The 25,480-nt window shown below is 40.7% G+C and overlaps 1 protein-coding gene and 1 pseudogene across 8 annotated transcripts in view; one reads left to right on the top strand and one right to left on the bottom strand.

Moving 5' to 3' along the window:
- SMG6 (SMG6 nonsense mediated mRNA decay factor) overlaps positions 1–25,480 on the bottom strand; it is a 243,179-nt gene that overhangs the window by 217,387 nt on the left and 312 nt on the right. For 6 of the 8 annotated variants that reach the window (XR_012008521.1, XR_012008522.1, XR_012008523.1 and 3 more), the window contains exons 2-8: positions 21,252–22,989; positions 20,532–20,724; positions 19,911–20,021; positions 15,643–15,749; positions 15,310–15,388; positions 4,694–4,804; positions 4,112–4,324 (exon numbers count right to left, since the gene is read on the bottom strand). Coding sequence is in view for 5 of the 8 variants with exons in the window: in XM_072779018.1 (XP_072635119.1) it covers positions 4,112–4,324; positions 4,694–4,804; positions 15,310–15,388; positions 15,643–15,749; positions 19,911–20,021; positions 20,532–20,724; positions 21,252–22,989 (2,552 nt within the window). In the remaining 3 variants the exon portion in view is untranslated. Of the gene's footprint in view, positions 1–4,111; positions 4,325–4,693; positions 4,805–15,309; positions 15,389–15,642; positions 15,750–19,910; positions 20,022–20,531; positions 20,725–21,251; positions 22,990–23,600; positions 23,748–25,256; positions 25,447–25,480 lie in introns of those variants that run through there. The other 2 variants (XM_072779020.1, XM_072779019.1) reach the window with 2 other exon arrangements.
- On the top strand, positions 13,219–13,702 carry LOC140607438 (U6 snRNA-associated Sm-like protein LSm5 pseudogene; annotated as a pseudogene).

Genomic DNA, 25,480 nt, shown 5'->3' with positions numbered 1-25,480 from the left:
ATATACCTTTATAATGAAGTATTATTCAGTAATACTAAAAACACACCAAGAAAAGATATTCTTAGCCAAGTGGAAATACAGACAGTTCTGCTAATCTTTGCTTTGAAAATATGTATTTGTACTATTGCCATAAATATACTGAGGAACAATTTGAGCATAACACAAATTTTGCATCTCCTTATGTGTGATTTTGTTCATGAGAAACACTGAGTGAACACAGAAAGCTGCACTTTGCTGAACTGAGCTACAAAGGAATAGAAAACACACACTCGGGATCCCTGGGTGGCGCAGCGGTTTGGCGCCTGCCTTTGGCCCAGGGCGCGATCCTGGAGACCCGGGATCGAATCCCACATCAGGCTCCTGGTGCATGGAGCCTGCTTCTCCCTCTGCCTATGTCTCTGCCTCTCTCTCTCCCTCTCTCTGTGACTATCATAAAAAAAAAAAAAAAAAAAAAAAGAAAACACACACTCTCTCCAAATATCTACTAGCTACTGCAGTTCACCAGGTGAACTCATTCGAAACCACACTTATCCATATCTGGTGTTACACCTACCCATCCAATGTCAAAAAACCCTCCTTTCGCCACTTCACAGTAGCAACTCAAGCTGCAATCCTTCTAAAGTCCACTTCTATAGACAAAGTTCATTTCTTCTTCAAAACCGTATTTATGCATTTCTTAACCAATGGACATGTATAAAACTGCACAGTTTTACTAGTTTTTTCTTTTTTTAAAAAAAATATGTCACTGAGGATATTTTTGAGTGTTGTGCCCCTAACCACATCTTGCTTACAAGCTCTGTGGCTTTTTTTCTGTGCAATTTTACATAGCACAGTGATTTTTAGGACTGTATGTGCTACATTATAACATTAGAACAGAACTGACTGCATGTCCAATTGATAATTTAAAAAAGCAAATTAGGGCAGCCCCGGTGGCACAGGGGTTTAGCGCCGCCTGCAGCCCAGGGTGTGATCCTGGAGACCCGGGATCGAGTCCCACATTGGGCTCCTTGCATGGAGCCTGCTTCTCCCTCTGCCTGTGTCTCTGCCTCTCTCTCTCTCTCTGTGTTTCTCATGAATAAATAAATAAATAAATCTTAAAAAATAAAAATAAAAATAAAAAAGCAAACTAGGCACCTGGGTGGCTCAGTTGGTTAAGTGTATGCCTTTGAATTTGGTATGATCTTAGGGTCCTGGGATCAAGCCCCGAGTTGGGCTCCCTGCTCAGTGGAGAGTCTACTTCTGCCTCTCCTTCTCTCCTTCTGCCCCTCCCCACTGCTCTTGCTCATGCTCTCTCTTTCTCTATTTCAAATAAATAAATAAGAAATCTTTTTAAAAAATACATAAATAAAAATTAAAAAGCAAGCTATAGGGGCCACTGGGTGGATGATGATTAGGCTAAAAACAAAGTTTCACAAAATAGTTTTAAAAAGAAATGACCACTTTACTCTGTATATATCTCTAATTGTTTGAAATTTCTACCAAAAATACATCTATATTATTATTTGTATGATTAAAAATAAAATAATTAATACAAGTTAATAGATCTAATGACAGCCCATATGCTGAAAATGCCTTCTCTGAGATGCTTAAAGTAAGAATAAAAACACAAACTTATAAACACATTACTTAAAAATCAATGATATACCTAGTGGAAGAGAGAGATCTATAGAATATTAGTCATAACCTTAACCCTTATGAAGGATACTGCCCAACCTTGAGGTCAGGTCAAAGAAAGCTATTAAATGCTTTCTCAGGGAAGCGCGGGTGGCTCAGCAGTTTAGCGCTCCCTTCAGTCCAGGGTGTGATCCTGGAAACCCGGGATCAAGTCCCACGTCAGGCTCCCTGCACGGAGCCTGCTTCTCCCTCGCCTGGGTCTCTCTGCCTCTGTGTGTGTGTGTGTGTGTGTGTCTCATGAATAAATAAATAAAATCTTTAAAATAAATTAAAATAAATAAATAAATGCTTTCTCAAATTGTTACTTTCACTTTATTTATTTTTAAAAATTTATTTAAAAGATTTATTTGAGAGACAAACAGATGCAAGAAGACAGGGAAGGGCAGAGGGAAGGAATCAAGCAGATTCTCTGCTGACCATGAAGCCCGGTACAGGCCCTGAGATCATGACCTGAGCCAGAACCAAGAGTCAACATTCAACTGACTGAGACACCCAGGTACCCCTGCTGCTTTCACTCTAAAGGCAGACAGTGGAGCTAACCCAATAGAACAATTTTTCTGTAATTCAAATAGGCTTCCTATTTGGGACTGTAATATCCAAACTAGAAGAGGGCAGCAGTGAGAGAGTCTACCATAGTGGCAACTCCTCTGAAGCACCCATGCAAACCATGGCACATGGCATATTGGATGTTTCATTTATAAATAATGACTACTTGCTTGTAAATCATGCAGAAAACAGTTAAATACTAAGAAAAAAATGGAAAATTTATTTAAGATTTTATGTATTTATTTTAGAAAGAAAGTGAGAGAATAGGGGGCAGAGCAGAGGAGAGAGACAAGCAGACTCCATGGTGAACATAGAGCCCAACTCAAGGCTCGGTCCCACAACCCTGAGATCATGACCTGAGCTGAAACCAGGAGTCAGGTATCAACCAACTGAGCCACCCTGGAACCCCAGAGAAATGGAAATTTTAAATTAAATCCCAAAAAAGAAGTCCTCCTATCCCACCACCTTTGATTCATTCTTAGCAGACCACTACATCTCCAATTTCAAAAAGAAAACATCAAAAACGTCCTCCCTCATCTTCCTCCTACAACACCCACAAACTTACCAGACTCCCTATTACCTGTTCCTTCTTTCCCTCAAGCATAAGAAAGAGGGATCTCTCACCCACATTCAAGCTAATCCTGCACTTGTGCTCCAAATTCTACTCCCTTCCAATCCTCTGCAAGGACCTCTCCCTGCCATCTATCTCCTCTCTTAGTTGAAGATCTAAGAGATTGTTGTTTTTTTTCTCAAGTGACTAAATCAACTGTAATGACTTCAATTCCATCTGTAAGAGGATGCCTTCAAATATCTTCATCTCTAACTACAATGCTCTCCCCAGCTTCAGATGTTAGCCTTTAAACCTCTCTTCAGGGACGGGGATCGAGTCCCACATTGGGCTCCCCACAGGGAGCCTGCTTCTCCCTCTGCCTGTGTCTGTATCTCTCTCTGTGTCTCTCATGAATAAATAAATAAAATATTTAAAAAAAAAAACTCTCTTCAATGTCCTATAGAAATTCCAACATGTCCAAAACTAAATTCATTTTTCTCCTAAAACCGATTCAATTCTACCTCTATTCTCTATCTCAAGAATAGACCAGCATTCACCCAGTTTCCAACCCAGAAACACCTCAGTAGATGTTACTTCTGACTTCCTCTTGTCCTTGAGCCCCCTCACGTCCAATCAAGTTCTTTGGATTCTACCTCATATTTGTTCATTTCTCTCCATCTCCAAAGCTGTTCCCCAGTTTAGGTCCTTTTCACATCACACTTGGATTATTGTAGCATCTCTTATACTCTTATTTCTAGTTTTATCCTTCTCTACATTTTTCACAAAGCAGCCAAAGTTGTATTTCTAAAATGTGTATCTGACAAGTTACTTCCTTACTTAAAGCATTCAACAGTTCCCTACTACCTTCAGGATAAAGGTCAAATTGTTTACTGCATGACCCTTCAAGATGTGGTCCCCTCTGACCTCACCACCTACTCCACTGTGATTTTTACTTTCAAGGGACAATGAACCAGCCATTTGCAGTTTTCCTACTATGCTCTCTCCTCCTAGCTTCATATAATCCCAACAGAATCCTAAAGCATCATATTGGTGACTCCAAACCCAAAGCAGCAAAAAATTCTCATACTTTATCTCAGTAAATCTTCCTTTAGAAAAACCAGTTTTACCAAATTCTACAGTGCCACATAGTGGTAAGAGAGGGAAGCACATAATAAAGATGAAGTGTCTTCAGAAAGCGTGAAGCGATTTACCTTTCCTTTAATGGGAAATGGCACTTCCCTTTAATGGAGTGCCTCACTGCAACTCCACGCAGTTGCATGTACTAGGGCACCTATGATTACTTAGCTAGTCTTGCTCATTATATCACCCTCAGGAACTTACATCACTTGGGCTCAGGCTGCCCAGCCCATTCTCCTGCTCAGAATCCTTCCCAGATTCAGTGCCCTGGGAGGACCGGGGATGTGATGGATGGATCCAGATCTCTAAGCGAGTGGTGTCATCTCCCACATGCCGGAAAGTAGACTTCTTTCCTTTCCGCCACTGGTCAGGGCTCAGTTCCAATTCCTCATGTTGCTTTTTTTCCATCTGTTCTGCCTGTACAATATACAAACACATAAGCTCAGACTCTCCTGGGATTCAGCTAATAAAAACAGGCAGTCACCTCATGTGAGTTTATTGCCCAGGGGCTATAAAAAGTAAAGACTTTGCTATAGTCCCTAAGTAGCAAAGTATTATCTTCTTTGACTCATAGAAGTTATTAATTCCATAATCTAGATGTACATCCAAGGGCCCTGGAGAACCCTCCTAAAGATGAGTTTGGTTCTACATAGGGGCTGACTGGCTCCATCAACATAGCCCAATGGGACTCCTTGAGGACATTATATGTCAGTCCCCTGAGGACACAGAAGCACTGAGAAACACATTCTTTTACAAAGAAATGAATCTGCCTGCATCCCCACTCACCTTTCGTTTGGTCTCCTCAAACAAGCTCATGAGACTCTCCTTGGCAGTCAGGATAGGGTTGCTGGCAGCTAAACTGCGCATATAGTAATAGACAGCATCAAGCTTCCTCCTCTGCAGAAAGAGGCCAGAGACATCAAGTCAACCAATTCTTTTCCTGACTCTAGCCTGAGTCAACTGACATAGAAAACCTTAGTATCTCTCCCAGGCTGTGAGGAATTCCAATAAGAATATCAGAATGCGGGCAGCCCGGGTGGCTCAGCGGTTTGGTGTTGCCTTGGGCCCAGGGCCTGATCCTGGAGACCCGGGATCGAGTCCCACGTCAGGCTCCTTGCATGGAGCCTGCTTCTCCCTCTGCCTGTGTCTCTGCCTCTCTCTCTCTCTCTCCTCTCTGTGTATTCTCATGAATAAATAAAAATCTTAAAAAAAAAAAAAAGAATATCAGAATGCTATCCACAGTAGAAGCCATGGCAATTACATAAGAGATCTTTCCTGGAGCAGTACTCTATCTTACATGGAGAAGTACTCTAAAAGCCAAGTACTCACAAGAGGGAGAAGAGAATAAAGAGCCTCATAAAATATAAAATCCAACTACATTTTGGTTTTAGAGAAAGAAATGTTCAACTCACTAGGTATTGTTCAAAAAATTATATATAACAATGACAACATCATTAAGCATAACGAGAAAAGTGACCATCACTTCACAGATTTTTTACCTCTAAACCTAAGAACACTGCCCCATAGGCATTATTATTCCCATTTTAGAGATGAGGAAATAAGAGCGCAGAAAGACTATTATCTAACAACATAACATGTCCTACAAGGTCTCCAAGCCAAATCCTGGATATACCATTATATAAACCTAGGTCTGTCTGGTTCCTGAGTTTAGGTTTTCACTATTTCATACTGACTCTGCTGAGAAAGGGAAATATGAATTACTATCCAATGAATTCAGCAAATAAATATTTCAAGTCTGTTTTACAACCGACTAACAAGGAAAAGAAGTAAAAGAAAGGGAGAAAGTCAAAAGGCGAAAGAGAAACACTAAGCAAAGGGGGAAAGATGTCAAAAACCTTTCTCCCAAATTCATATACATTTCCCCCCTTTTCTTCTGTTTTAAAATGCATCTAGAATACTAACTTCTCTCTCTCCCCAGTAACTCATTCTTTAAAACTTACATCTTAAAAAAAAAAAAAAAAAAAAAAGGAAAAAAATCTCACACCTTCTATTCAGCTAACATGGTTAAAGCTACTCATTCTAAGGTCAACTGCCTAAGTTTGAACCTGGTCCTGCCACTTACTAGGTAGATATTTATTAGAAGATATTTATAAACATATGGCTTCTAAAATGAATAAAAATTCATATAATACATACAGTTTAACAGAATATCTGACATACTGTTAAATGTGGGCTATTTTTTGGTTTGTTTCTTGTTTTTTGAGATTTTTTTAAGTAATCTCTACTACACCCAATGTGAGGCGTAAACTTACAATCCCAAGATCAACATGCTCAATGAACTGAGCCAGACAGGCACCCCTAATGGGGGCTATTTTTAATATTCCTTCAATCTATACTAATCTCGGGCTATACTACTCACTTGATTTTAGACTGTATTTTGTTGATTCTACAATGATTTTTTTCAAATCTTAACATTTTTGAAATCAAACAGAACTTACAATCAATATCTACCATTATGTCCCACTTATAAGAATCACATATTCTTTCTTAGTGGTCCAGAAAATAATGGTACATCTAATCAATTGCATCACATTTTATGACATCTAATTTGTATCACTGTCTACACACCTCACTTGTCTTTTTAATGTATTTTTCAGAGCAGAAACCATATCACGTATTCATGACTCATAGCACCTAGCAAAGTACTGTACACAAGGCATGCTCTCACCGAGTTTTTAGATTCATTGAATGACTGGAGACAGAAAATAGAGAAAGTGATGTTAATAGACAACTAGGATAAAAGGGAGACAGAAAAAGAGGGACAGAGGAAAAGAGCTTGAAAGGAGTACTAATTTAGGTCAGAGGTCTATGAAAGAAAAATACGCTGATTTAATCAGAATGGCAAAAAGCCACTGAGGGAATTCAGTGAAGTTGTAAGACATTATGATCAATGCTCAAAAATCAGTTATATTTCTACACATTAGTAATAAACAATCCTTAAAAGAAATTAAGAAAATAATTCCATTTACAATAGCATCAAAAAGAATAACATACTTAGGAATAAGTTTAACCAAGGAAGTGTAAAACTTAAACACTGAAAATTATAAACATGTCTGAAAGAAATTAAAGAAGACCTAAATAAATTAAAAACACCTGTGTAAATACTCTGTAAGGCAACTACACAGTCAATGTAATTCTTATGAAAATCCCAATGACTTTTTGCAGAAATGAAAATGCTTATCCTAAAATCCATATGGAATTATAAGAAACCCCGAACAGCCAAAATAATCTTGAAAAAGAACAAAGGTGGAAAACTCATGTATCCTGATTTCAAAATTTACCACAAATCTACAGTAATTAAAACAATGTGGTGCTGGCATAAGGGTAGACATATGGATCTATGGAAGAGAACTGAGAATTCAGAAATAAATCCAGACACCAACTGATTTTCAACAAGGATTCCCAAGACTAGTCAATGGGGAAAGAACACAAAAGAATGAAGTTGGACCCCTATTTCACGTCATATACAAAAATTAATGAAAAATGGATCAAAGATCTAAATATCAGAGCTATAACAATAAAAACTCTTGGAAGAGGGGCACCTGGGTGATTCAGTCAGTTAAATGTCCAATTCTTGGCTTTAGTTCAGGTCATGATCTCATGGGTTGTGAGATAGAGCCCTGCATCAGGCTCTGTGCTCAGCCAGGAGTTGCTTGAAGATTCTTTCCCACTGCCCTTCCCTCAAAACTCATTCACACTCTCTCTCTAAAATAAATAAATCTTAAACAAAAAAACTCTTAACATGATGAGATGAGCATTGGGTGTTATACATTGGCAAACCGAATTTAAATAAATAAAAAAAAAAAAGCCTCTTAGAAGAAAACACAGGGACAAGTCTTTTTTTGGGGGGGGGAGGGGACAAGTCTTCTTAACTCGAATTTGGCAATAGTTTCATAGCTATGACACCAAACACAAGCAACAAAAGAAAAAACAGTTAAATTGGACTTTATCAAAATTTAAAGCTTTAGTGCATCAAAAGACACCATCAAGAAAGTGAAAAGACAATGCACAGAAGAAAATATTTGCAAATCACATATCTGAAAAGGGTAGTAATAAAGAATTCTTACATCTCAACAACATAAAAGACAACCCAATTTTAAATATGCAAAGGATCTGAATACACATTTCTCCAGAGATGATATTCAGATGGGCAACAAGCACACGAAAGTATCACTACTTATTAAGGAATGCAGGCCACATCACCATGCCATACCACTTCAGACCAGCTAGGTTGAGTACTGTTTAAAAAAACAAAACACACACACATAAAAAAAATAAATAAATAAATAAATAAAATAAAATAAAATAAAATAAAATAAAATAAAATAAAATAAATAAAATAAAATAAAATAAAATAAAATAAAATAAAATAACAAAACAAAACAAGGGGTGCTTAAGTGGCTCAGTCAATTAAGCGTCTGCCTTCACTCAGGTCATGATCACAGGGGTCCTGGATCGAGCCCCCGTCATCAGGCTCCCTCCTTCAAGGGGAGTCTGCTTCTCACTCTGCCTCAATCCCTGGCTTGTGCTTAACACCCCGCCCCCCCCCCCCCCGCAATCAATCAATCAATCAATTAAATCTTTAAAAAAGAAAACAGAAAATAATGCACAAGGACAAGGATGTGGAGATACCGAAATCCTTGTGTGCTGTTGTTGGGAATACAAAATGATGCAGTTGCCAGTAGGGTGGCTCCTCAAAGAACTGAAAATAGAATCTAGCAATATGATCCTGCAATTCCACCTCTGGGTATATTATCAAAAGAATTGAAAGCAGGGTCTTTTTATTTTTCTTTTTTAATATTACTTGTTTATTCATGAGAGACACACAGAGAGAAGCAAAGACATAGGGAGAAGGAGAAGCAGGCTCCCTGTGGGGAGCTGATGTGGGACTCAATCCCAGGACCCTGGGAATCACAACCTGAGCCAAAGGCAGATGCCCAACCACTGAGCCATCCAATCTCTGAAAGCAGAGTCTTAAGGAGATTTTTGTACACTCACATTCATGGCAGTATTATTCACAATGGTCAAAAGGTAGAAGTGTGCACTAACAGATAAAATGACAAAATACGGTATATATATACAACTAAGTGCTCTTCAGTCTTAAGGAAGAAATTCTGACACAAGCTGCAACATGGATGGACCTTAAAGATATAATGCTAAGTGAAATAAGCCACAAAAAGACAAATACTATATGATTCCACTTACACTGAGTACCTAAAGTAGACAAATTCAGAGACAGAACCTAAAAGGGTAGTTGTCAGTAGTTGGGAGGGACGGGAAAATGGAGAGTTGCCTAAGTAATGGGTTTAAAGTTTTAGTTTTATTATATGTTCTCATTCATTTGGGGAATATAAATAATAGTGAAAGGGAATATAAGGGAAGGGAGAAGAAATGTGTGGGAAATATCAGAAAGGGAGACAGAACGTAAAGACTGCTAACTCTGGGAAACGAACTAGGGGTGGTAGAAGGGGAGGAGGGCGGGGGGTGGGAGTGAATGGGTGACGGGCACTGGAGGTTATTCTGTATGTTAGTAAATTGAACACCAATAAAAAATTAAAAAAAAAAAGTTTTAGTTTTGCAAGACGAAGAGAGTTCTGGAGATCTGTTGCACAACAATGTAAATGTAAAATGGGTAAGATGATAAATTTCATTTTATGTATATTTTACAATTAATTTTTTTTCAATTTAAGAAAAAAAATGAAAAAAAAAGAAAAAATGGGCAAAGGATTTTTTTTTTAATTAATTAATTTATTTATTTATGATAGTCACAGAGAGAGAGAGAGAGAGAGGCAGAGACATAGGCAGAGGGAGAAGCAGGGTCCATGCACCGGGAGCCCGATGTGGGATTCGATCCCGGGTCTCCAGGATCACGCCCTGGGCCAAAGGCAGGCGCCAAACTGCTGCACCACCCAGGGATCCCCTGGGCAAAGGACTTAAATAAACATTTCTCCAAATAGCCCAAAAAGGTAGCTCAGTATGATTAGTTTTTAGGGAAATGCAAATCAAAACTACAATAAGATACTACTTTAAAATCAACAGATTTGGGACAGCCCCAGTGGCTCAGCGGTTTAGCGTCACCTTCAGCCTGGGGTGTGATCCTGGAGACCCGGGATCGAGTCCCACATTGGGTTCCCTGCATGGAGCCTACTTCTCTCTCTCTCTCGCTCTCTCTGCCATGAATAAATAAATAAAATCTTTAAAAACAAACAAACAAACAAATAAATAAATAAATAAAACCAACAGATTTGGGACGCCTGGGTGGCTCAGCGGTTGGGCGCCTGCCTTTGGCTCAGGTAGTGATCCCCGGATCCGGGATTGAGTCCCACATCAGGCTCCCTGCGAGAAGCCTGCTTCTCCCTCTGCCTGTGTCTCTGCCTCTCCTCTCAATCTGTGTCTCTCATGAATAAATAAATAAATCTTAAAAAAAAAAATAAAATAAAATCAACAGGTTTGTAGATAACAACAAAAAAATTCTAAAGTTTATATGGAAAGGCAAAAGATCCAGAAGAGCCTACACAAAACTGACAAAGAAAAACATGGTCAAAAGACCAAATTACCCAACTTCAAGACTTATTATAAAGCTACTGCAACCAAGATAATGTGGTACTGGCCAAAGAACAGACAAACAGATCAATGGAAAGCCCAGAACCACACAAATACAGCGAGCTGATCTTTGGAAAAGGAGGAAAGGCAATTCAATGGAGAAAAGATGATCTTTTCAACAAGCGGTGCTGAAAGAACTGGATACTCACATGCAAAACAATAAATCTATGCACAGACCTTACACCTTTCATAATATGTAACTCAAAATGGATCATAGACCTAAACATAAAATGTAAAACTATACAACTCCTAGAAGATAACACAGGGGAAATCTAGGTAACTGTGGGCTTGGTGGGGAGTTCTTAGATATTACACCAAAAGCAAAATCCACAAAAGAAAGCGCTGGAAAGCTGGATTTCATTAAAATTAAAAACTTTTGGGCAGTCTGGTTGACTCAGTGGTTTAGCGCCACCTTCAGCCCAGGGCATGATCCTGGAGACCGGGGATCGAGTGCCACATCGGGCTTCCTGCATGGAGCAGGCTTCTCCCTCCCTCTGCCTGTGTCTCTGCCTCTCTCTCTCTCTTTCTCTCTCTCTCTCTGTCCTTCATGAATAAATAAATAAAATCTTTTAAAAAAAATTAAACTTTTGTTCTGTGCTAAGAAAATGAAAAGATACAGAAAAATATTCACAAAACACGTATCTAATAAAGGACTGGTATTAAAAATACACTCTTAAAACTCAATTAAAAAAAAAACAAAAAACCAACCTGGGGCACCTGGATGCCTCAGCCAGTTAAGCATCTGCCTTCAGCTCAGGCCATGATCCCAGGGTCCTGGGATGGAGGCCCACATCAGGCTCCTTGTTTAGCAAGGAGCCTGCTTCTCCCTCTCCCTCTGCCTGCTACTTCCCCTGCTTGTGCTCTTTCTATGTCAAATAAATAAATAAAATCTTAAAAGCAAAACAAAAACAGGCATGCCTGGGAGGTTCAGTGGTTGAGCGTCTGCCTTTGGCTCAGGCCGTGATCCCTGGGTTCTGGGATCCAGTCCTTCATCAGGCTCCCCACAGGGAACCTGCTTCTCCCTCAGCCTATGTCTCTGCCTCTCTGTCTCTAATGAATAAATAAATAAAATCTTTAAAAATATATAAATAAATAACCAAACAAAACAATTTAAAGATAGGCAAACGATCAAAACAGACACCTCACCAAAGAAGATACAAAGATGGCAAATAAGCACATGAAAAGATGTTCCATATCATATGTTAAAAATGAGTTAAAATGAGATAACACTACATCATTATAGAATGACCAAAATCCAGAACACTGAGGACACTAAATGCTGATGAGGATACAGGCAACAGGAACTCTCATCCACTGCCTGTGGGAATGCAAAATGGTACAGCCACTTTGGAAGACAGTTTGGCAGTTTCTTCCAAAACTACATACACTCTTATCATACAATCCAGCAATCACACTTAGTATTTATCCAAATCAGATGAAAACTTATGTCCACACAAAAACCACACACAAACATTTACAGCATTTTTATTTAGAGGAACAGAGAAATTATGGTACATCCACACAATGGAATATTACTCAACAATAAAAAGAGCTATCAAATCACAAAAATAACCCTAAATGCAATTACTAAGTGAAACAAGCTAATCTGAAAAGGCTGCATACTGTATAGTTCCAACTATATGACATTCAGGAAAAGGCAAAACTACCGAGACAGTAAAAATTAAGAATGCTAGAGGTTGAGAGGAGTGAGGAGGGATGAATAGGTGAAGGATAGAGCATGGGGAATTTTTAGGATGGTGAAACTACCCTGCATGATACTGTAATGATGGATGCATGTCATTAGAACTGTTCAAATCCACAGAATGAACAAATCAATAAAAGTGAACCCTAATGTAAACTAGCAACTTTAGCTAGTGATAACATATCAATACTGGCTCATCAATTAAAACGAATGTATTACATTAATGCAAGATGTTAATGACAGGAAAAACTGAGAGGGGAGTTGAGGGAGTACACGGGAACTCTTTGTACTTTCTGCTTAATTTTTCTGCAAACCTGGGGATCCCTGGGTGTGGCTCACCAGTTTAGCACCTGCCTTCGGCCCAGGGCATGATCCTGGAGTCCTGGGATTGAGTCCCACATCAGGCTCCCTGCATGGAGCCTGCTTCTCCCTCTTCTGAGTCTCTGCCTCTCTCTCTGTGTGTCTCTCATGAATAAATAAATAAAATCTTTAAAAAAACAATAATAATAATAATTTTTCTGCAATCCTAAAACTGACACACAAAAAAAAAAGAAAAAAAGGAAAGAGAAACATTAAAGAAAAAAAATGTTTCCAAGTGGGGGGAGAAAACCCACCATGAGATATCACTTTACACTCACTAGGTTGGTCATAATCAAAGAAATGAAAATGTTGGTGGAAAAAAAAAAAAGAAAATGTTGGTGAAAACGTGGAGAAATTAGAACCCTTGTACATTGCTGGTGGGAATGTAAAACGGTGCAGCCTCTATGAAAAAGTTAAACAGAGGGGGTGCCTAGGTAGCTCTGTCAGTTAGGCATTTGACTCTTGATTTTGGCTCAGGTCATGATCTCAGGGTCATGAGACTGAGCCCTGCATCATGCTCCATGCTCAGCAGAGAGTCTGCTTCTCTCCCTCTCTCTCTGCTGCTCCCCTCACTCACACATTCACACTCTCTCTCTCTTAAAAAAAAAAAAAAAAAATAGGCGTAGCCATGGCAGCCAACGCTACCACTAACCCATCGCAGCTGCTGCCTCTAGAGCTCGTGGACAAATGTATAGGATCAAGAATTCACATTGTGATGAAGAGTGATAAAGAAATTGTTGGCACACTTTTGGGATTTGATGACTTTGTCAATATGGTACTGGAGGATGTCACTGAATTTGAAATCACACCAGAAGGAAGAAGGATCACTAAATTAGATCAAATTTTGCTAAATGGAAATAATATAACAAGGCTAGTTCCTGGAGGAGAAGGTCCTGAAGTATGAATGGATTTCCTTACTCTCTTTTGTCCTATAATGACAACAAAATCGATTTTTTTTTAAGCCTTTTAATGTTTGGATTCTGTAAAGCTAAGTTTCCCGTTAAAGGGAAATGTTTTGAAGATGCATTGTAAATGCCCATTTTTGTAAGTTAATCATTATTATTTTGGAAAAAGAAGAACAGTTCTTCTCTGAAGACAAAAATGTTTTTGGTTAACTGTCAAAAAATAAATAAATAAATAAAATAAACAAACCTTAAAAAAAAAAAAAGCTAAACACGGAATTACCATACAACCCAGAAATTCCACTCATAGGTATAGACTCAGAAGAACTGAAGACAGATATTCAAATACCTGTATCTCACAAAAGCACTATTCACAACAGCTAAAAGGTGAAAACAATGAAAATGTCCAACTACTGATGAATAAAATATGGTATATCCATACAATGGAATATTATTTGGCCATAAAAATGAAGTACTGAGACATTCTACAACATAAACAAACCTCAAAAACTTTATGCTAAATGAAAGAAGTCAGATGTAAAAGGTCACATACTGGATGATTCCATTTATATGAAACAATCAACAGGTATATCCTGAGAAAAAAGCAGACTAACAGTTGCCAGAGGCTGGGAAGTAGATGAAATGGAGAGTAATGGGTATGGAGTTTCCTTTTGGGGTAATGAAAATGTCTTGAATTAGAGCTGATGGCTGCACAATACTGTTAATGTACTAAAGAGAATAAAAAGTGAATGAAGACATTCAATAGATATAGATGGAAGTGTCTCTATCAACCACACTACTTAATCAACAATTTCAATCCATCATGAAGTGTTAGGAATTTCTTTGAACCTTTTATTGAACATAGGGGAATAAAAAATAAAAATTTTAATTCAAATATTGTTTACAAAAAAAATAAAAAAAAAATAAAAATAAAAATAAAAATAAAACAAATATTGTTTACTTGGGCAATGAAATTTACAGCATTATGAAAACTCTACCAGCTAAATGAGTATGTTAGCTGCTTTATATTTAAATCTTTTTTTTTTTTTTTTAAGATTTTATTTATTTATTCATGACAGACACAGAGAGGGAGAGGGAGAGACATAGGCAGAGGGAGAAGCAGGCTCCATGCAGGGAGCCCGATGCAAGACTCAATCCCAGGACTCCAGGATCACACCCTGGGCCAAAGGCAGGCACTCAACCACTGAGCCACCCAGGCATCCCTATATTTAAATCTTTGATACCTCCCGTTGACCTTCCCCCCTTTCAATTCAATTTCCTTATTAGGGGCTGTTATTAGCTCCCAAGGCTCTCTGATAGAGGCATATTTAGAGGAGTCTGGTAAGACCTAGGAAGATACAATTTAGCACTAAATGCTTCTGCTAAAACTTAATAGGAATAGGGGATAATCTGAGGAAAGGAAGGAAGGATCTCACTACTTAGGGCTTTAAGGAAAAGTGAAAGTTCCCTGGAAATGAGTAACTTCATTCAACAGGACAGGGAAGGAAAGCAAGACAAGATTCAGTGCAGAAGCCTTGGTCAAAAACAGAGTGGTGTTTGGCTATAGCATGAACATACCCTGAGGAACTTAAGTGCAATGAAAGGGGATGAAGTACAGATTCAATTGGAATAAGGAATCACTGACAACTAACCTCTGAAAGTAACAAGAGGAATGTGAGGATGGAAGACAGGAAAGGATATTTTTTAGGTTTAGTGTTCAGATGAACTTTAGCCCCAGGAGCAGAGATGCTATCAAAAGCCATTCTTTCTAAGATACTGCCTGCAAAACACTCCCCATCCATAGGATTGCTTACCGTGTACACTGCCAGCAGAGCCAGCTGGTTATAGGGACGCCCATTCTTGGGAGCAATATGCTGTGCCTTTAGATACCAACTGGAATAGAAAAACAGTAAAAAAATGCTAGCTTCATATCAACACTTTCCCAATTCATCACCTGATAACCCTAACTGCTTAAGACATAAGCTGGAGTGTTAGATGTAGTTGGAGTGGTAAAGCCTGATTACAAAGACCCACAGGGACAGCTGTAGGGCTTCCATATGGGAGGCAGCTTGGGTGGCCCATTGTCCTAACACGGCTTAGCTTAATGCCACAAGGAAAGAGAAGCAATGAACAAGAGGCAAAAGTACCTGCGTGCTTTCCCGTAGTTTGCTGTGTCGTTGGCTTGTTCCCGATACCTAGCGATATCTCCTTGGCAAATCATACATCGCTGGGCACTGATCAAAGCATATTTTACCTTCAGGAAAAAATGATCAGTTAGCAGTATACCCAAGAAGCTCTAACTTCAACCCCAAAGGACAAAGATAGGATCAAAGTGACCAAACAGCATTAATAAATCAGGCACTAGTAGTCCTCAACAAAGTAAAAAGTTTTTAGTCTAAGCTAGGCTAGCAAAAAACATGTGATACAAAATTTAATGAGAAGAAATGACAGAAAAGAGAAGAGGTCATTCTTATTTCATGTCCCAGGTAAACAGAAGAAAACATTCTGAAACCAACAGTCAGGAAACCTAACTATACGAAAGAGTTGTGTGATCTTCCATAGGTCTTTGGGATTGTTTTGGGGACTCAAATTTCTTTATCTGAATACAAAAATACATATTCCATAGGGTAAGTGGAGAGAATAAGTGTTAAATACTTCGCAAATTATAAAGTGATATACAAATACTATGACAACTGTTTATTCTGTTATGTTCCTGTCATCACTATAGTCTCTCTCTCCTCAAATTCTTAATATCACTGCACTGTTACTGCATTACATTCACTTTGCAAAACAATAACAAATCCCTAAAACAATAGCATAGTTACCCTTTACCAAACACCTACAAGAGGGGATCCCTAGGTGGCTCAGCGGTTTAGCGCCTGCCTTTGGCCCAGGGCGTGATCCTGGAGTCCCGGCCCGCGTCGGGCTCCTGGCATGGAGCCTGCTTCTCCCTCTTCCTGTGTCTCCGCCCCCCCATCTCTCTATCATAAACAAACAAACAAACAAATAAATAAATAAATCTATGTATCTATCTATCTACCTATCTATCTATCTTTAAAAAAAAACAACAAAACACCTACAACAGTGCCCTGGACTGGGTAGTTCTCACTCCCTCTCTATATGTGTTTTCTCACTAATGGGATTTGCATCTGTCCCTCAGTGAGAACACAACAGAGTACACCCTTAACAATCACAAGACACATGTCCAACCAAAAAACCTAAGGAACATCACTTCATAACATACAATTCCACTCTACTTCACACATAAGAAATTAACACATCACTGAATAAAGAACAAAGCCTTCAAGGAGAAGTAGATGTTGCCCTTAGGAAGGCTCATCCACTAGCTAAATAACTAGTTACTGTACATCAACCTCTTAATACATAATAAATGTGTGCCTCAGCAAAGTTATATACCACTATATGCCATATACCTTCAGAGTCCTGACCATTCCACACTTTCTATGAACACCAAGAGCCCTTTGTATTTAACTAATGAAGTACAAAGAAAACAGATTATGTTTCCATACCACAGCATTCTGCTATCTCAATGCAGGGAAGAAAAAAACAAATTTCACCAAAGGCAGCCTGCTATCCTCTGGATAAAGTCCCAGATGATCTAGCTTCTGTTCACCTCTTCAGCACCATTCTCCCCCACACTCTGTCCCTCAGTCAGACTAGACTTTTCTCAGTCCCCCCAACACACCATGCCTCTTGCTTGCTTCAGGACCTGCACATACACTATTTCCTCTCCACAGAATGTTGTAGCATCTTCACATACACCTCCACCTGGCTATAACATCTCAGGTCTTCAGCCCCAGCTTAACTGTGACTTCCTCAGTCTTCCATGATCCTCTCAATTCCTTTATATTATACCACCACCACAATATCCTTTCCAGAAATCACTTTATCTGCAATTACTAATACACCATCTATACTCACCCCTAATCAAACTCTAAACTCCATAAGTTGGGATCATGGCTTTCTTGTTCCACATGAATTATATGTGCCTAGAAAGACACATGGCGGGAAGCCTGGGTGGCCCAGTGGTTGAGCATTTGCCTTCGGCCCAGGGCATGATCCTGGAGTCCCAGGATCAAGTCCCGGATCGGGTTCCCTGCATGGAGCCTGCTATTCTCTCTGCCTATGTCTCTGCCTCTCTCTGTATGTATCTCTCATAAATAAAATCTAGAAGAAAGAAAGAAAGAAAGAAAGAAAGAAAGAAAGAAAGAAAGAAAGAAAGAAAGAAAGAAAGAAAGAAAGAAAGAAAGAAAGAAAGAAAGAAAGAAAGAAAGAAAGAAAGAAAGAAAGAAAGAAAGGAAAGGAAAGGAAAGGAAAGGAAAGGAAAGGAAAGGAAAGGAAAGGAAAGGAAAGGAAAGGAAAGGAAAGGAAAGGAAAGGAAGGAAAGAAAGGAAGAAAGAAGGAAAGAAAGAAAGACAGACAGACATGTGGCATGTAGGAGAGTCTCAATAAATACTTGTTGATTAGTAACAGAGTTTGTGTACAGCAATCATCAGGAGTAGAAAGACAAGAGGAAGTCTCTGCTCCATAAATCATGTGCACTTTTCTAATGAGTCTTTAACCTCTTCCTTTCCCCTGACCCTTTCCTCTCAATATAGAAGTCTCTACCAGCTTAAAAACAAACTTCTCAGGGGATCCCTGGGTGGCTCAGCAGTTTAGCACCTGCCTTTGGCCCAGGGCATGATCCTGGAGTCCCAGGATCGAGTCCCACATCAGGCTCCCTGCATGGAGCCTGCCTCTCCTTCTGGCTGTGTCTCTGCCTCCCTCTCTCTCTCTCATTAATAAATAAATAAAATCTTAAACAAACTTCTCTTGACACTATGTTCTCTTTTATTTATTTATTTATTTTTAAAGATTTTATTTATTTATTCATGAGAGACACAGAGAGAGAGAGAGAGACAAAGACACAGGCAGAGGGAGAAGCAGGCTCCATGCAGGGAGCCCAATGTGTGACTCGATCCCGGGTCTCCAGGATCACATCCTGGGCTGATGGTGGTGCCAAACCGCTAAGCCACCAGGGCTGCCCTATGTTCTCTTTTAATTACTATCTTCCCTCCTTGCATTCACAACCAAAATTCTTACAAGAATGGTCCAATATATTACTCCCTTCTTGTATCTACTGTCTCACTTCTTATTCTCTGCAATTTGTCTTGCATCCTCTCCAATTGAAATAAATTGGGTAAATTCATCCAATCCAATGGACACTTTTAGTAATCTTAACATTCAATGACTCTATAACACTTAGCAATTCTACCCACTAACATCTTGAAATCTGATCCCCCTCGCCCCACTCTGGCTGACTGGCCAGTATCCCAGTATCCCAACTTCTGCTTCAACTATCACTTATAGATTGATGACTTCTGAATCCGTATCACCAACTTAGCTCTTTCCCAAGCTTTGAACAGACCAGAACATTCATCTGCTTATTTTCAAGTTCCTCCATTTATGTAAGCCAAAACTGAACTAATCTCTTCCTTCCCTGCCACTCTCCTAGACCACAAGCTGGGAGATGATATAGACTCCTTATGCCTCCTATCTCATCATTCGCACCAAATCAGCCAGCAAGTCAACTCTACTTCCCTTATATATTTCCAATTTGTCTCCTCTTTTCCACTTCCACTATCTCTACCTTAGTTCAGGCCTACAACCTGATTCTCCAACCTCTATTCTTGCCCAAACTCCTCTACTATTTGCCAGAATGACTGGTTCTAAGAAGAAATCAATCCATGGCTCTGCACTACTTTCAGAATAAATTCCAAAGTCTTCAGTATAGATACCAAAGTTTCTGATCTATCCCTTTCTACTTCAGTTTTACCTCCTGTAACAGCCCAATGCCACATTACAAAAACCAGAATACTGAACTTCTTACACTTTCCAACAAGCCCTGATTCTCTCCTGCTGTGCCCTATACTGCCCCTTCAACTCCTAGTCGTGTTTCAAGACTTGATAGTCTCTCAGAAGTCCCCCTTGACACCACCAGTCTGAATCAGAGCTACTTCACTCTATGCCCCTTCCACACTGTATATGTAACATTACCATAGTACTTACTACATGATTATTACTGGTTTACTTGGTCTGTTCCTCCACTGGACTGTATCTTTCTTTTTTTTTTTTAAAGATTTTATTTATTCATAGAGACACAGAGAGAGAGGGGCAGAGGCACAGGCAGAGGGAGAAGCAGACTCCACGCAGGGAGCCTGACGTGGGACTTGATCCAGGGTCCCCAGGATCACACCCCAGGCTGCAGGCGGCGCTAAACCGCTGCACCACCGGGGCTGCCCTGGACTGTATCTTTCATTCTGTACCTCAACATCCAGCACAGTGCCTAGCACAAAACACTAGACAAATGCTTACTAAACGGATGATTAAATTTAAGATAAAGAAGCTGGCTTACTGTCTTGCGTAATGGCTTGCTGCGAATGGCAAGACCATCCATGTAGTCCTCCAGTTTGAACTTGTAAGTAACCTGCAGCTTCTGAAGCAAACTATCAAAGAAGTCACTACCCTATAAAGACAAAAAATAAGAAACAGCTGAATCAGGCTGTTGTGATCCAATCTACCTACCAGAAACTAGGACAAATAACCTGTTCACAGTTCTGCTAATGTTTATTCATCCCATGTAAAGAGAGTATACACAGTATTTAGTGGTCACCAACTAAACACATATTCATAGCATAAGCCCCTTTTTGAAAGCCCAAATGATTTTCAATTGTTTTAAAAATATGAACACACATACACACCACAGACACACTTTCTCTCCCTACAGCCACCAACCCCCCACCACCAAATAAGACATTCAGAAAATTTCCAAGCTCAGAACTAACTCCAATTGCCAATAAGTTATGGTCCCAAGGAAAGCAACAAGGTAGGGTAGGCCTAAACCCAAGAAAAGAACATAAAGTTTTTGTCAATGTTCTGCTATAAATCATCGTATTTCAGGTGATAAAAACCCATCACAACTATAGATACAGAATGCTAAAGCCTTTATCCTGAGAACAAAAAGATGATGGTTTACCTCATCCAAGAGCTCCAAAAGTCTGTTCCGAATCTGCTCTGGGTTCTCAACATTCGGATCCTTGAGAAGCTGCCTGAACTTCTCAATCACCTGATAGAAAGCATTCTTCCACAGGATCTGATCCACATTCTGATTATCAGAGAACTCAATATCTAATAGGATACAGCGCTCATATAGCTGCAGCAGTTCAGCTCTGGAATAAAATACATGCAACTTCTAGCTCCACATGTATCACAAGAAAGGCTAGATCCAAGATCCAAGCTTCTTGCAAATTAAACACCTTCCTTCACAGGAAATCCAAAATGCCACCAGGTATAGTACTCATTTGACTTTTCATTCTACACAGCAGAATGTCATTCTACAGACAGTTATGTCTAGTAGTTTTTCCCCATATGCCTCCACCTAAATTTAACAGCTGAAAGATCTTTGCCACAAGCTATATGTTGTTCACTTCTTGGCATTCTGGAAAGTCTTTCCATTTCCAGATTCCATGTACTCCTAAAGATTTTTTTTCTTAAAGAAAAAGTGGGAAGCATCATTTCTAAGACTAGAAACAAAATTTTGTTATTTTTCCAACTGTCCCTTCCTTTAAAAATCAATGTGAAAGGGATTTAACACCCAGTGACTGGCCAAAAAAGTTTCTACATTCCTCAGTCACTAGAGCCTATATACCTCCAGCTTATCCCCATTTCCCTCTAGCCAGGATGGAACACACCATACCTGAGCTGAGCCATCTTCTCCAGGCCCTCAGGACTGATGCGGTCCCTGGAGAGAAGGTTGCTGAGCTGCAGTTCCTGGTTGTCAGCCACCCGGAGAAGCCTATGTAGCTCCTGCTGCTGCATGTTCCTCATGTGCTGTTCCATCTCTTCAGGACTCATAGTGTTGGCAGGGAGAGGGCTACAAATATACTGTCCTGATGCAGTTGGGTAGCCTGGGTAGTAAGGCCCAGGGTACACACCATTAGTGGGGCCCACGGGGTACTGCAGAGCACTATAGCTTGTATAGGGATACTGAGAGGCAGGGCCTGGTGTCCGGGGATAATAATAGGGGTTGTCAGAGTTTTGAAACTTATAGTAGGATGCTTGGGCCTGGCGGGAGTCACCCCAAGTAGGGCTGACTTCATCATCAGTGTCTAAGAAATGCAGCTGGGGCATCTGGCTCTTAAGAGCAGGTTTCTGATCAGGATTGTTTGGGTCCCATAATCTCCGAGTGGTGCCTCCTCGGCCCCAACTCCGAGATCCCTTACTACCAGATCCAAACAAAAGCCGAGGTCCCAAAGGTGCAGATTCCGGAGAACCAGTTGAATTGACAGATAGGGTGGTATGGGCAGGCAATATCAGAATGCCACGTCCACGACCTCGAAGTTCTTGTTTCAGGTGTTTGGACTCCTGCTTCTCAGAGCCTTTGCCCCCACTGCTCAAGCTTTTGTCAGGCTTTATCCTATCCACATCCTCCCTGGATGATATCACCATGGGAGAATCTTTGTTCATGGTTTCTGCATCAAAAGTGACACGAAGGGTGCCTCGATTTTCTTTTCCGTTGCTTTTCTGCTCTCCCTCCCCACGGCCAGACCAGCTTCTTTCTAAATGTTTTTTCCTTTCCGAGCTCCTCCTGGGCTCATCAGGCTCATCAATTCTGTCCTCATCTAAAGAGTCAGTTGAGGACATAGATACTTGCTTCTTCAGTCGTGGCCTCTCCTTGGTCCTGTCCTGTCGGCGGCGACGACATCCGTTATCAGTCAGGCCAGCCCCTTCAGCACTGTTGTTGCTGCCAGCTGAGCTAGTGCTACAGGTGCGGTAGCGGTTCCTCCGCTTGTCTGAGCGGGAGTAGCGCTTTGCAGAACCCGGCTTCCCCTGTGCCAGGTCATCATTTCCTTTCCTTATCCCCTCCCCCTTCTCAATCCTCTTTCCTTTTTCTCCTTTTGCAGCCCTTACTCTGTCACCATTTAGGCTCTTTTCTGCCTCATTTTTGTCTAGTTTATTCATGACCTCCTCTTTCACATTTCCCCTATAGTCATCTTCTTCTACTCTCAGTTGTTCCACCTGGTTGAGGATTTCTTCCTCACCCACCCTGCTGGTCGATTCTTTGGTAAGAGTCTGCAAACGCCTTCCAGGCTGATAGATCTGCATATCAGGTTTCTTTGTTCTCTTGATAATTCTTAGACTTCGATCCTCTTGTCCAGAAGTCCTAGGAAAGGACTCCTGAGCCCCAATATTTTCTGGGTCTACAGGACCATTTTGATGTTGGTTATCCAATTCCTTGCATATGTCTTTAATGAGCTGTGTATCATTTCCAACAGCAGAGGAATCTCTGTGATTAACAATTTCATCCTTAAATTCGTCACTCCCAGAAGGTTCCTTGATTTTAGGTTTGTTCCTCAGTCGAGAAAGACCAGGCTTATAGATTTCCAGATCTGGGCGCCGGTTATCTTTGCGTTGCCTGGGCTCCTTCATGTTTTCTATTATGTTGAGGAGGAACAGGTAGGAGAAAATAAAAGGGAGGGGAGGGAGGAAAGGAAAAAAACAACAACCTGTCATTTTGGTTAAGTAAGAGAAAAGCCCAGCAAAAATAACACGTGGAAATGCTAATATTGATGGACAAGGAAGGAAATTTCTGAAGAAGCAGAAATTCTACTAGGTTTACAGTGTTTAGCAACTGGCAAAGCTAAGAAACTTCAATATGTTAGAGCTATCTACACTTGGGTTAGGGAAACTGGAAAACAACAACAACAACACGCTCTCTTGCGTTACCCAAGTCCTATCCAGATGTCCAAGACCCCAAACTACCTTATCATTGCCAGAATAAGCGATCCCTAATCATTCGAGCATCAGACTACGCATGTTCCTCATGGAACCCTTAGATCCATTTTATTAGTCTTATCTTCTAGTGCTTCTAATATTTTTCCAGGGTGGTTAAGCCCTTTTTAACACAGTAGTAGTTGGGGGTAAGGGAGAAAAAGAGAGAGATGCACAATAACCCACAGTTCTGGACACCTTTGGGGAAAAAGTTTGCAATTCCAGTCCCTGAACAATCCTCTTGTTTTAGGATATCAACTGCCCAAACACATACCTCTTGTTGAAGCAAACAGGAAGCAGTTCCTTTCACATTTTTCAACTCCACTCATGCTCACCAACTCTCTAACAGCAACCAGCAGTCATTCCAAGGAAATACTGCTCAGACTATTATCATTAGAATACTGGGACTAACTGCTACTATGATGTGGAATATGAGAAAGAAAAAGTTCCAAAAGGATCTTTCTCTGGAGGATGATGGAGGTATTGTGACATGCTCTCAAAATACCAAGGACTGCAGCTCTTAAGAATAAGGGTCTTTCGAAACTATTCTCCAGGCTCCATAAATTTACCCAAGGGCAGATAAGCAAGTACCTACTTTTTGTATGTTACCTTCATCTGTTAAGGGTAGAGACTACTACAAATAGACACTAAATTTGCCAAGGGGAAAACTAACAGGAATTAGTGAGATTAGAAAGTACTCAAAACAGGGCAGCCCTGGTGGCTCAGCAGTTTAGCGCCACCTAAACCAGGGTGTGATCCTGGAGACTAGGGACTGAGTCCCATGTTGGGCTCCCTGCGTGGAGCTTGCTTCTCCCTCTGCCTGTGCCTCTCTCTCTCTCTCTGTCTTTCATGACTAAATAAATCTTTTTAAAAAGAAAGTACTCAAAACAGAATGCTTTATAAAATCCTAGTGCTGAGGCAGCCCGGGTGGCTCAGCGGTTTAGCACCATCTTCAGCCCAGAGCATGATCCTGGAGACCCTGGATTGAGCCCGCATCGGGCTCCCTGCATGGAGCCTGCTTCTCCCTCTGCCTGTGTCTCTGCCACTCTCTCTCTCTCTCTGTGTCTCTCATGAATAAATAAATAAAATTTAAAAAAGAATCCTAGTGTTTGTTCTATAAACACCAATTCAAACAAGCTCATAACAGGAATAAGTAATATTCTTCAGCACTGAAACTCATAGGCCTAACAAAACAGAAAGAAGCAAAAGCAAAAAAAAAAAAAAAAAGCCCCTGAAGTGTAAGATAGTGCTTCAGTATTTTCAAAAGCTTAAAAGACTACCTCACCAAGCACGAATAAAGGTAAAGCAGCTTACCTCCAGAATAACTCACTCTCAACAGCCTTTGTAACTTAGGTGAAAGTTGGGGTGAGAAAAGCCTACTTTTCAGAGAAGAGGGAAAAAGCCTGAATAATCCCATTCAGATGACAAAAAAAAAAAAAAAAAAATCACAGACTTTGGCCACAAGCCTGCACAAGCACAACTAGCATTCTACACAACTACACCTAACAAAGGAAAGATGAGATACTAGAATCTTCCTTGGAGCTTTCCGGGTGTGGATGGAGACTTTAATTTGCAAGATAACCATTCTCTCTGATAAAAACTGCTCCTACACACGCCAAGGGCAAACCAGAGTAGAGTCAACTCTCTACCGGAGGTCCTGGATCTCTCCGGTGGCGCAGCCTTCAGAACCCTGCCTTGAGGGAAAAAGTTCAGCAAGGCAGTCCCAAGCTGTTCAATCTTTCTCTTCGATTTTTCTCAGTTCCTTCTCTCTAACTCTAAAGGGATGACAGGACCGGCATGCGGAGGATTCCTCTGGGAACGACACACCTTGGGGCCCCTCCCAGACCCCAGCGCCCACTCCTCGCCCCGTCCCCTGAGGACTAGGAATCCACAAACTGGCCTGAAAAGGCTGGGGCAATAGAACAGTCACCTTCGCGGTGAGAAAGGGGGCGGAGGCAGGAATTCGGGTAGGGCTCTCCGGGAGCGGGCCGGGGCGGGCCGAATCCGATTCCAACAGGGGCCTCAGGCTGGAGGGACGGCCAGGGGACCGCCCTCGGCCCCCGCCCCCACTGCTGGGGGAAGGGGCGGGGGCTTCGGAGCTCCGCGGACTAAGCAGGGAGGAGGCAGAGGAGGGAAAGGGAGGCGGGGCGGGCA

The sequence above is a fragment of the Canis lupus genome, chromosome 16 (assembly GCF_048164855.1).
Source record: "Canis lupus baileyi chromosome 16, mCanLup2.hap1, whole genome shotgun sequence".
NCBI lineage: Eukaryota > Metazoa > Chordata > Mammalia > Carnivora > Canidae > Canis > Canis lupus.
Note: the sequence above shows the minus strand (reverse complement) of the source record. Positions and strands in the feature narration are given on the sequence as shown.